General features: G+C 36.9%; 1 protein-coding gene and 1 non-coding gene across 2 annotated transcripts in view; one reads left to right on the forward strand and one right to left on the reverse strand.

Annotated features, from left to right (window-relative positions):
- Nucleotides 1-13,864, reverse strand: part of Med13 (mediator complex subunit 13) — a 90,564-nt gene that overhangs the window by 40,506 nt on the left and 36,194 nt on the right. The window contains exons 9-10 of the mRNA NM_001080931.2: nucleotides 11,810-12,493; nucleotides 1,161-1,374 (exon numbers count right to left, since the gene is read on the reverse strand). Of these exons, the coding sequence (NP_001074400.1) occupies nucleotides 1,161-1,374; nucleotides 11,810-12,493 (898 nt within the window). The remainder of the gene's footprint in view (nucleotides 1-1,160; nucleotides 1,375-11,809; nucleotides 12,494-13,864) is intronic.
- Nucleotides 9,728-9,950, forward strand: LOC115487929. The gene has a single exon (XR_003949964.1). It is a non-coding gene; the product is annotated as a small nucleolar RNA U3 (small nucleolar RNA).

The raw sequence follows: 13,864 nt of genomic DNA on the forward strand, positions 1-13,864 counted from the left end.
TTTAATTCACAGGGATGCTAAGGAATCTGCCACAGAAATCATAGCTGATGGTGTAAACTGGAACTTTTGACATAGTATAGATTTCCCGAGTCTGTGTTGAGTTTAAATTGTGGATATACCCTTCCCAGACAGTACTGGTTTCATATTTAAAAAAAGATAAGACTAAGTAACTGGCATATAGTACAGCTAGATACAACTCTGTGAAATGAACTGCTTTGTAGTAAACACTGGATCATTTAATACATTTAGTTTTCAATGCTTATATTTTAGATTTACTGCCAAATTCTTAAGTTATTTATTGCCTAATATTAAAACTTTAATCATATGCATAATCTTAATTACAGTGTGTGTGTGTGTGTGTGTGCGTGTGTATCTATGCCACACCATGAGTATGAAGCTCAAAGAACAACTTAAAGGAGATGTCTCCCTCCATCACGTAAGGCGCAGGGATCAGGCTAGGCAGTAGGTGTTTTTACTCACTCAGTCATCTCACTAGCCTAGCCCTAGATGATAGTTTCATTACCCATACTTTATAAAGTTTTTGCTTTTAAGAAGAAAGTAATCTTGCTAAATCACATACTCAAAAATATCCCACATTTTATTAAACCTAGCACCAAGACAGTGCAGTTAAATGTTCTAATTCTGACCAAAGTTAATATACTATTCATCCACTATTAAAATACAACTCCGTCATCAGAAACTAAGTCAAAGTGTGTCACACAACTGATTTACTCATCGTCACATAAACATATCTACATACATATGATCAATCTTTCTATTCTAAAAGAATAAATGGGTGAGTTGGGTAGAGTGGAGGTTACGAGCACAGGCTCTTCTTCCAGAAGTCCTGAGTTCAATTCCCAGCATCCACATGGTGGCTCACAACCATCTGTAATGGGATCAGATGCCCTCTTCTGGTATGTCTGAAGACAGCTACAGTGGACTCATAAATAAAATAAATAAATCTTAAAAAAAAAAAAAAAAAAAAAAAGAAGAAGAAGAAGAAGAAATGAGTGGGGCTGGGCACACAGTTCAGTGACAGAGTGCCCAGGTTCAATAACCAAAACCACTAAAAGCAAAGCAAGCAGTGCTGAGGGTGACATCCAATGTGCAGTACACGGCAGTGTGTACACTGACAGGACAGAATCTCTCCTACTCACCTTGTGTTTCTTCCCAGCTTCTCTCTCGCTATTTTGTCTATCTTTTTTATCAGTAAAAATGAATTCCTCATCTCCTTCAACAAATGCATATGGATCAATTTTAGGTTCTTGTTCTGTATCAGATGCTATTGCTGAAAGATACTGATTTTTAATTTGATATTGCTGGACTATTTCATCAGAAACTTTTAAAGGCTTCTTACACTGCACCATTAACCTGCATAGAAAACACAGTTAGAAAATTAGTATTTGTTATCCAAACAAGCACTTGAAAATTCTAAAACAACTTTAAGTGTCGTTTTTAGAATTACTCATAGTATTTACCCTATAATCTCTAATTTTACAAATGAAACTGAGGTAATATGATTTATTATAACCTCAATTTTAACAACAGAAAAATGAAACTAAAACCCAAGTCTCCACATATTGTCCTTCCACCAGAACAAGCTGCCTTTTAATCATGTGCCCTGTTCTCATGTTCTCAAGCACGGTGACTTGTCCAAAGCTGGTACTGAGAAGAATCTTCAAAGACAAGATACTCTCATAAAATCTGTACAAGGAAAATAACTCTCCTTTTCTTATTGCAAAGAATAGATACATTTTAAGCTTCAAATTTTAAGGCCTTGTTTCTACTTTATGAAAATAACATTATTGCTATTAATAATGAGGTCAACAAAACAAAATAAAAGCAACAGGTCAAAAAGTAACTCAGTTTTCTTCCTGCTACTCTGGAAGATTAATTTGTATATTACCAGTCTCCTGGTTGGAAACAGTGATTTAAAAAAAAGTATGCTCCCACTTATACTCTAAGAAAACAACAAAGGCACACAAAACCACAGAAAGGACAGCAGAGAAATTCAAGTTATAAACAAGAGGAAGCTAATATATCAAAGAAATCTAGGCCTCAGATTTTAAAGCTAAACGATGGGAGGAGCCACAAGAAGACCCTGGGCAAGCTCTGTGAAGCCTCAGGACCCATACTTCTGAACTGCAATATTCACTGTTTATATGCTAGACCAGAATGTGAATACAAAATCATAACTTCGGTGAATAAAGTACGTTAAAACTTTAAAATTCCTTTTCTCTCGGGTTTACAAATCTCAAGTTGTCAACCTGTCAGAACAAGGCAGCCAGGCTTCTAGTCAGAACATTTTCAACATCCTGCAAAACCTACTTGAATACAGCACCAAAGTCTGTAATACCCAAGCCAAATCTCCCACAATCTCACTCTTCTCTCCTCTCCAACTTCACCTGATGCTTCTCCATAGCCTCTCTGTTTCCAGGGGCTTCCTTGATGTGCCTCACAAGGACACACACCACCTGACTCTTCCTTTTGCTTGCAATGTTTGTCTACCCATCTCCTTTACTTCCTCCAGTGCTTTGTTTAAATGCCAACTTCTCTGCACCTTATGACTACCTATTTAAAACTGTCTTACCCTGCACTGTAGTCAAACCCTCCGAGGGCAGTTATCTTCCAAAATATTATATACGTTACTCTTTCAAACTCTCATTAGAATAGAAGCCCCACAAAGGCGGAGGTCTTGTCTTGGTTCACTGAATCATCTCTAATACTGAAGAAATGCTAAAACACAAGGTCAGTCGTTACTAATGTAGAATAAATGAGATATAAACAAAGCACGAAACTAAGCTAATTAGCATTAGTATCTTGTACTGTGAAGTAAACCACTCTTCTACATTAGAAAGCACTGAGCCGCCAAGATCACACGGGTGATCCCAGCCCTCTGGTCAGACTGAGCTAGAGAGTGAGGTCTCATCTTAAATACATACACCCTCAACAAACACCGAAGGAAAACCACAGACTGATGCCACTCACCATCTCCTCTCAACACTTAAACAAGACTTATGTAGAGTTTGGAGCAGGAAGTTACTGCCCAGACTGTAAGTTGTATGAATGGCCTCAAACTTCAATCTATTATTAATACCTAGCACTGCCTCCACTCGGTTCCCTATGGAGTGAAACAGAGTCTATCAAAATAAAAGCCAGTGTTTCCTGAATGTTTTATCAGATGCTCAAGCAATTACTACTATTCTAAAGATACTAGACAAATCCCCAAATCTAACATTCCAAGTCTACAGTTTCATAAAAACACACTTGTGGCACAACTGTCAATGAAATATACTAATTACTCATTAAGATAGTTCTTTCTATAAACAGATGAACATTTGTATCTGAAAAGTAACTCTACTTCATCACATTCGACCTTGAATAACTTTGCTAAAAACTGTTGAATATGCTAATATGAATATTTTTAACAGTATTTAATTTGTTATGCCCCTTTTTAGTAAAAATAACTTTCTATAATGGATATAAAGGGTGGTCACTAAGTGATTAGAATTATGTAACAACAAATAGTTTGTGCGCCAAGGTCATTTAGTGGCAAAGATAAAAATTAAAACTTAAGTGCTAAACTATTCGTCTTCTAATACCTACCCAGACGGTAAAGGATAACAAAATACCCTGCACTTAGACTGAATGGCACAGTGAGAGTTAACAAATCTTCTCTTTCTTACCAAGCCATCCTTTGACAGAAGCAAAAAGACTGCCACATTATTTAAATACATAATTATTAAACTGTTGTGCAGTAACATCATTAAAAGGAGTGAACATACTGCACAGAGCTCTGCTATGAGTAAAGAAGAGTAAACCAAGTCCACTGCCAAAAGACAATGTTTTCTTGTTTTATTCAAGTGATCTTGGAGACGTTGGCATATGCAAAAATTTCAAATGTACTCATTAATAGCAAGTCACAATAAAGTTGATGTAAAATAACATTATACATTCTATATTAAAATCTTAGTAAAAGTAAAATTTTTAAAGTGCCAGATTCAAACAAATTATCATGTCTCTATCCAAATATACAGTACACAGAAGATTTTCTAAATATAAATAATACCTGTCCTTTCCCAAAAGGAACTTTCACATAGAGCCAAATTAAATTACTAACTACAAAGGTAATTTCAATTAGATACAAAACTAAATACAAACTGTAAGTTCAGGTACAATAATGACAGGAAGCATTGAAAAGCCCAAACTAGGAAATAAATTGCCTGTATAGTTTTCATTAATTGCATCTCCTTCCTCTCACTAAGATAACAGCACACTCTCTTGATATGTACTCACATAAAACTTTAAGTGTTTATTCAAAAGAATTCTTCCAGAAAAGGTTTGACAATATGCATTAACAATTATAGGAGATAAACTAAGGAGGAAATGTTAAAAACAGAAGAACTGAATAGCTCAAAATCCTCCCACTTTCTTTAAATGGTACTAGCCCTCGTACCATCTCCATATTCAGAAATATTCCTTGAGCTGTCAAAAGTATAATTTTATTGCATTAAAATAGCAAACAGAATTCTTAAAAGGCTTGAGTACAGTGACATGAAAACAAGTTTATTTCATCACAGGCTTCTTTCTATGAAACAATCAAAACTACTATTTTCGGAGATCAAATAATGCATTTTATAACTATATACATACAATAAATATCTGGTAGATTTACTATAACACAAGGATTCTTCTGATGACTATAATTTTAAAATCCTAATGTATCCTAACTGTAGAAGAAAATGTGAAGAGCTAGGCTCAAGCAAGCTGTCTTTGCTCAGGGTTTAGAAACACCATCTAAATAAAAATAGATTGTTTTTAGGCATCTACATATTACATTGAAACATGCTAAATCCCTTTTTAAAATATCAAAACAACCATGTTTCTTGGCATGAATTTTTCTATCTTTAAATTTTTGGGTTTGTTAGTTTGTTTTGAGCCAGGGTCCCTCTATGTAGCCCAGGGTCCCTCTATGTTCTGGAACTTGCAATGTAGACCAGGCTGTGTTTAAACTTGAATTAAAGAGATTACTGGAATAAAAAATGTGCACTGCACAAGGGCTATCTTTAACTTTTAAATCTCTAGGCCAGAGGTGGTAGAGCATACACATAATACTAGCACTCAGGAAACAAGAGGCAAAAAAAGGCAAGAGGCAGGCAGGTTCAAAAGTACCAAGACTTTCCTTGTCTCAAAAAAAAAAACCACAAACTAAATAACCTACACAATTTAAAAAGTCATTAGTCTCTATTCTAAAACAGTTTCAATCATAACTAACAAATTGAAAATGACCAGGAAAAAGATAAAGATATTCATCACAGATGTATACACCTTGCATATGGGATATGCTATACTGCTATATATCCCCAACTTTCCCTTTCTCCTAGTAAATTATGCCGGGCAGTGGTGGAGAACACCTTTAATCCCAGCACTCGGGAGGCGATTTCTGAGTTCGAGGACAGCCTGGTCTACAGAGTGAGTTCCAGGACAGCCAGAGCTACAGAGAAACCCTGCCTCGAACCTCTTTCCCCCCCCCAAAAAAACAAAACAAAACAACAACAGATTAGAAAAGGAATCATAATTCAGCATAGCTCATGAAAAAGCTCTCACAAAGTACTATGCATGAAAGTTTAAGAATGCAGTTTTACGGAGAAATAATTAACTATATTATTCTGTACTAGTGAAGCAGCCAAAACTACTAAAACTGTAGAATACTGGGGCTCAAGTACTGATTCAGCTGTTAAAAGCACTGCAGCGTAAGCCTGCTTCCCACAGGTTATGGGTTTGATCCTCAGCACCCACAGGAAGCTCACAATCACCTGCAACTGCAGTCTCAGAGAGACCTAGCTTCAAGCACACCACCAAGAAAGCACCCTTCCTTCCAACTGAGCTCATCCATGGCTCTGGTGTATCCGCCCACCTACGGGGCATAGTGCCACATTGAAGCATCAACAGTAAACATCATTTCTTTACACCAATGGAAACACAAATTTTAAGTTTCTCAAACTGACAATTATCCTTGAAGGTACAGACCTACAAAAGGCAACACTCATAATGAAAATAATTCTTCTAATGCATTCCTTCCCTGTACCATCTATGCCTCACCTGTTTATTAACATATGTACAAATTGCTGGTATTTCACATTTCTAAAGACATATTTTTACAGTGTCCATGTCTTATATTCACATAGCTATAAAGTCATAAGGACAGAAGGACAGATCAAGAGTATGCTGATCCCTCTCCAGGAAAACAGGTACTGCTTATATCATCTAATTAATGACCAAAGATCATGTATGCATACACATACCATATACCGAAGATCTAAAGTTTATAATGTATCTATAGACTCTCTTCTATCACTATATACATATTTCCCCTTCTTTTATAAGGATGTCATTATTTAGCCAGAGCTTAACTATTCACAAAGACCTTACTTTTTAAATGTTATCAGTTGTTTCAAGGCACTTCTATTTAGAGAAACAACTTCATCTATAATGTCCATATTTCTTCCCATTCTTCTTGTTCCTAATTCCCTAGTAAAGGCAAATAATTTGCAGCCTTAAGCTGTTTAAAAACATGTCAAAACTGCAAGGTGGTAGAGGAGTACACCTTTAATACCAGCACTTGAGAGGCAGAGGCAGGTGGATCTCTGAATTTGAGGCCAGCCTGGTCTACAGAGTGAGTTCCAGGAACACCAGCTACATAAAGAAACCCTGTCTCAAAAATAAATAAATAAATAAATAAATAAATAAATAAATAAATAAATAAATGAGAGAAGGAAGGGGGAAAGGGGAAAAGGGGAAGGGGGGACATCAATGACCAAGTCAATTATTTCACAAGTGGTTTGGGGAACTAAAATAGTACAACTAACTCTCACTCTCTCTCACTCACACACTCTCTCTCTCTCAAACACACACACACAAACACTCCCCGCTCCTCGTTTTTTGTTTTGTTTTTCCAAGACAGGATTTCATTATGAAGCGGCTGTCCTAGAACTCACTCTGCTGGCCTCATATTCAGAGATTTGTGTGTGATTCATGTGCCTCTGCCTCCAGAATGCTGGGATTAAAGGTATGTCCCACCACTGCCCAACCAAATAGTACAACTCTAAAGAACCTAATTATTACATACATTTGGCCCATTTAATTTGCTAATAGTTTTAGGGGTCAAATTTCTTTAAAAGCCACATTATCAAATATATTTTACGCTAATTTTAACTATATTAAGTTCATTAAGTTATACAGACTTTAAAGCCCATTGTAACTTTGGTATGTGGCTTTCTATTTGCAAGCTTTTTATAATAAAGGATCTTTTAAGACACATTAAGATAACACAGCCCTTTCTTTGTGCGGCGTAATTTTTTTGTTGTGGGATACTACCACGTACACTTAAAAGCCACTTAGTAGCATCACTAATATCAACCTACCAGATGTCAGGAACACACCTTGAGCTCTGACAACTAAAAGTGGACACTGACCAGTGTCACCTGAGAATTCCTGCCATTCCAGTGATTCCAGGGAAAAGGAGGGAACCACAAGGCAACAAACACCAATCTCTTGCTCTTATTTCTTTTTTCTTTTTTTTAAAGATTTATTTATTATTATATCGAAGTACACTGTAGCTGTCTTCAGATGTACCAGAAGAGGGCATCAGATCTCATTACAGATGGTTGTGAGCCACCATGTGGTTGCTGGGATTTTAACTCAGGATTTTCAGAAGAGCAGTCAGTGCTCTTAACCACTGAGCGATCTCTCCAGCCCCTTGCTCTTATTTCTAACCTACCAAGTACGAAACTATTATATTTCATAAATGCTTCTGAGATAACAGAGAAACAAAACCTGTTATGTAACTTTATGTGACATCTATCATTGTGCTACAACAATAAGGCTTAGTACTAAAGAATTCTGACAGAATATAGTTTCCTATCTGGTATAACAACAACAAAAAAAGACATACAATTCCACAAAATAAAAAATTAAATTTGCTTAAATAAAACTAACAGCAAACATTTTATTCAAGTTTGATTGTTTGTCTTTCCCTTTTCTATGACAGAGGGGCATGGGAGGCCAGAAGTAGGCAGAAGCAGAAATCTGTTCTGTCCTAAACTCACAGAGCCATGACACAGTACCAGTCTACTGGGCACGCTGTGACTCTACTCTACGCTTCTTCTCATTTGTATTCAATGAGGAAAATGTGAAGTAATTGTTTTAACAGAGTCTGAGATTAAACGTTATAAGCTTAAGCAACCAATACATGTGTTTAAAGCTATGGCCAGAATTCTTAGAACTTAAGAACATAATGTGCCCATAAAAACTCATTCCTAAAGTTTTCTAATGTAAAAATATTCATATCACTACATTTCTACAGTAAGTAAGAAAATCGAACCTGGAAAGAAAAAAAAGTTGTAGAATAGTAAAGTGTCTAGCCATACTGTCATCCAATTCATCCAAACATCTGTGGGATCTCTACAATATGCACAGGACTACTCTAGGTGTAAGCCTGCCTGTATACCATGTATGTTCTTGTGTTAAGAGAAGTAGAGCAGTAAACAAGAGCACTTGCCCTTGTAGAGCTTACATTTTAACAAGGAACAGCCTCCACTAATAAACGCATAATTTCAGACATAAAAATGTAACCAACCAATTTTAAAAAACACTATATAAGAGAGGCAGTGATTTGGCAGAATGAAGACAGACCATAGCTTGGACAGAATAATCAGAAAACTTTCCAACAACTCTCAAGCAACACTAAATGATTAAAAAGTAAATGGTTCTCTGCTTCTCTAATGTAATCTGAAAAACCATAAGGCATGAGCCTGGCCTTTCTTTTGTTTTTGTTTTTTAAAGAAGATATTAGCCGGGCGTAGTGGTGCACGCCTTTAAGCCCAGCACTCGGGAGGCAGAGGCAAAAGAAGATATTGTGGCTAAATCAGAAAGCAAGTAGAAGATAGGGTGAATGTTGCTTAGCAGTTCAGGAATGCAAATTCAAGATCCTATCTCACCCTAGTCAGAATGGCTATCCAAAAACTGTGGGGAGGGACAACAAACGCTGGCAAGGATATGGGGAAACAAACACTTCCTTGCTTCTAGTATAAGCATGATGGAAATCTCATAAAGTTTCTTCAAAAAAACTAAAAGTAGAGATCGACCATATATGATCCATCAAGATACTCACCCAAGTGTGTTTATAGCAGACTCATTATTAAACAAAAGCCAGCGAATGATGGCAGCTTACACATCCATCAATGAATAAAGTATGGTACAAACATAATGAAATTTTATGCACCCATTAAAGAAAATGAAATGACATTTGCAGAAAAATGGGTAGAACTAGAAATCATTATGTTAGGCAAAATAAGCCAGACTCAGAAAGGGGATGAGCTATTTTTCTTACATATGGAATGTGTGTGTGTGTGTGTGTGTGTGAGTGTGTGTGTGTGTAAACATATACACAGGTATATGTGTATGTGTGTGTAGGTCATGAAGGTCATAAAAAGATCATGAGGTGAGAAAGAGATCTTAAGGGAAGAAAAGATTAAAAAAGAGTAATGAAATACATGACTTAAAAAACAAAAACAATGAAAGGCTACTATCCAAAGAAAGGGAACCAGTCAGAGATGGACAGCACAGAGAAAGGCTGTGGTGAGGAGCTACTGACAAAGGATGATGACATAATGGTATGCAAATGGCATAAGGAAACACATTCCTTTGTACTTAACGTCTTAAAAAGACTACACTTCCAGGTACTGCTTCTACAGTTTGTTACTAGATAAGTTTCTCTGACTCTATAGAGCACCCAAGACCACAAGGAAGAAATGAACCATTCTTTCCTGACTGTGAATCCAGCTCTAGGAGCTGCTCCCACTTCCCAGGGTTACAGAGCAACAGTAGTCAACTGCCAGTACCCACATAGAGGTTCACAACCTTAGGTTCCAAAGGTTTCTGAGGGTAGTAGGCATGCATGTGCTGTAGGCTGAAATGTTCCATGCACACAAAGCAAAACTAAAACAAAAGCCACCAAGCACTTGGGAGTATTGCTCAGTAACAAGACTACTTGCCTGGCATTCACCCAGAACTGAACTGGATGCCCAGGACTACAGGAAACACACACACAAAAAAGGGAGGATGTATACAATCTTAAGCAACTAATAAAATCTAATACATCATGTGACATTAAGACTAACAGTGGGGGCTGGTGAGATGGCTCAGTGGGTAAGAGCACCTGACTGTTCTTCCGAAGGTCAGGAGTTCAAATCCCAGCAACCACATGGTGGCTCACAACCATCTGTAATGAGATCTGACTCCTTCTTCTGGAGTGTCTGAGGACAGCTACAGTGTACTTACATATAATAAATAAATAAATTAAAAAAAAAAAAAAAAGACTAACAGTGGGATGCCAATGGTTAAAAACACTAGCTGCTCTTTCAGAGCACAGGAGTTCAATCCCCAGCATCACACACATGGTGGCTCACAACTGTCTGCAACTTCAGGAGATGCAACAGCCTCCTCTGGGCTCTGATGTCATCAGAGTCACACACAAATATGCAGGCAAAATATCCATACTCATAATAAATTGTCTATAAAGGCCGGGTGGTAGTGGCGCATGCCTTTAATCCCAGCATTTGGAAGGCAGAGGCAGGTGGATTTCTGAGTTTGAGGCCAGCCAGCCTGGTCTACAAAGTGAGTTCCAGGACAGCCAGGGCTATACAGAGAAAACCTGTCTCGAAAAACCAACCCCCCCCCCCCAAAAAAATTGTCTATAAAGGTGTTTTGCTGGTTGATTTACACTATTAGAAAAATTTACACATTAAAAATAAAAAGGCCTTATTGGGTAGGCTAAGATTGTATTCCAAGCAATATATAAAGGAAAGGAAAACCCAAAAGAAAGCCACATTCTGCCAAAAGTTTGCCACATATTAAGTGAACAAAGTTGGCAAACTAGATATAGAGAGCTATCTATATTACATTTAGTAGTACAGGACTAGGACCAAAAATATGGGAAGAATAAAGTAAGAAAGGGAAACCTTCAAGTTTAGGCAGGTAATTCACAGATGAAGAACACTAATCGTTCAACGAAAATTTTAAATGATGTTTAATATTACTAGAAATCTACAAACATGCATCAAAATAATGCCTTGCCATTCTTCATGCAGTTAAAATAGTCTTCTGCCAAGGTCTGATAAAAATGAAAACCAACAGTATTTTCATGGTCTACTGGCTTATGATGGTACAAACTGTAGGCCAGTTGTTTGAAGAGCAAACTGGCTCTAAAACCTTTCATTGAAAAAGGATACATCTCAAGATGTGACAATTCCTCTTTCACAAGTGCTTCCTAAAGAAATTCTATACAAGCAAATGTGTATCCACCCTCCCCAATTCACTGCTACCTAATTTGTTGCTAAGAAAAACCATCTAAAAGTAGACATACTATAGCAGATCCACTAATAACAGAAGATCAACAAAGCAATTCTACAAATTAACTAAGTATGTCTTAAGGCATGTGTAGAAATAAGTGCTAAATTCAGGCCAGTGAAAGAAGAACTAGAAGAATAGATGGATCCTGTCATAGGCAACCCCCTTAGTTAGGTGACAGACACTGAAGTTTTGACACATTATTTTCTCTACATTTTTGTGGCTAAATGTTTAATAATAAAAAGGTTTCTTCAGAGATTAAAGAAATTATTCAAATACCAAGAATATCTGTTTTTATAAATCCTATCCTATAACCAAGCCTAGCATCCCAGCATTAAGAACTTACATCACTTTTTACTCTTGATAGTAGTGACTATTAAAAACAAAAAATACATACTCTGTAACTGATGTTACACTTTCCTGTCCAAAAGGTCCAACTGGATCATCCTTGAATTTATCATTTGGAAGTTGAGGTGGTAAAAATTCTACATCTTTTTTCTTTGGGACTTTGTAATACTTCCAGGCTACATTAGCTTCATCTTCTTCCAAGCTTACTGCTGTACCAACATACACGGTAGGTTCTACAGCTTCCTGAAATGGAGGTGGGAAAGACTGGGACAAACTGTCTATCCTATCTTCCATTGGTTTGGTAGGAACCAAGGGATCCGGTGTTGGCATTTGATAAAAATGTTGACTCTGCGGAGTTGAAGGTGTTTTAGTCACTCCTTCATCAACCACATCACAAGGATGAGGACTAAGTGGGGGAGGCTGAGGTGAATTTGCCAGTTCAGTGCCATGCATCTGAGGAGTCTTTGCTACATCATTAGTTCGGATGTTTGAAAACCTCACTTGACTATCTGCAGCAGAGATCACAAGTCTTTGGCTGGCTGAATCTGTGTCCATGCCAATCTCATCACTAACTGATACACGATGGTGAAAGGGAGTCAAGGGGCGCTTCTGTGGCTTCTCACTCTTGTCTTGCTTCTCATTGGTCTTGTGCTTAGGAAGTACTTGCTGTTGCTGCCCTAAAGATGGTGCCTGTCCTTGTTGCCCAGTATTTCTTGTCTTGAGACTTTTATGCCTGAAAAGTTAAAAAAAAAAAATTTAGGTTATTTATGTTAATATACAACTATTAGACAAAATATATAAAGTAAGATTTTGAGACAGTAAGGTCATTGGTTTTTCATATGCAACTCTAAAAATATGATGATTTGAATTTACAAATCGCTTGTACAGAACAATTCATAAAGCCCATGTGCAGAACAGGAGAGATGGTGTGATGGTTAAGGAGCACTGGCTCTTGCAAAGGACTCTGGTTCAATTCACAGCACTCATGTGGTAACTCACAACCATATTTAACTACAGTTCCAAGGAACCTTCTTCTAACCTCTTCAGGCACCAGGCATACATATGGTACACATACATATATGCAGACAAAACACTCATGCACATATTGTCTTCTAAAAGAATTTTAAATCAACTCACATTCACTTAATAGCTCTGGGATCAAATAGCTAGCTAACTTACATCATCTTACTATCTTGGCTTCTCGATGAATCTAGTTAAGATAAAAAGTATAAGGAAATTTGAAATTTCTTCATTTGTAAATATACCTGGTTTTTCAGACTTAGTAACTATTAAGAATGGCTTGCCCAAGCTTAGTCATTAATTACAATACTATAGTAACTGATTAGTCTAAAAGGTGCTAGAATTGACTGACAGATGGGTCTACCTAGGTTCTCCCAGTATTTGGCACTGCAGGAGAAATCACTTAACTAGAAAAGGAAAAGAAATGCTTAAAACAACCTGTTCTTCATCCATGAAGGATTTCTGAACTGAAGGACTTAAACCATATCTTAAAATCTAATAATTTTGTTAGGGCTAAGATATATATGTATTTTCAAATTTCTTTTTACACAAAGAAATTACTTCATAAAGAGTTGAATATGAAATTTTAAATTCAGTAGTATATTTTCTTTAATTCTGGGAGCCTTGTTAGCTAAATCAAATCTACAACAGAACATTAGCACAGGCTAACCACTTGAGTCAATTCTGAAAAGCCACAGGGAAGGCAAGAATCAATTCCTACAGGCTGTCTTCAGATCTCCACATTCTCACTGCTGCGTGTGCATGCCCACCCCCAATACACAAGTGTAATAAATCAAAACGGTTTTTAAAAATGGCAACCAGTTTTATTTCCACAGAAGTTTCTGATAAAGAACACTCTGAATAGTTCTTTCACACAAGGTCTGGGACATCTCACTGGATACTATCAAAGGAAACATGACCAATATCCGAAGGACACAGAAAAACCAAATTCACCATTACCCAAACAGCAAAATCAAAGACAATGTACGAAAATCATAGACCAATATTCTTCAAGAACAGAAGTGCACATCATTCACAGAAGCAAAAAATTAACATAATTAGGAACAAGTCAACCCAGCAAAGT

This window comes from Mus musculus, chromosome 11 (genome assembly GCF_000001635.26).
Source record: "Mus musculus strain C57BL/6J chromosome 11, GRCm38.p6 C57BL/6J".
NCBI classification, from domain to species: Eukaryota; Metazoa; Chordata; class Mammalia; order Rodentia; family Muridae; genus Mus; species Mus musculus.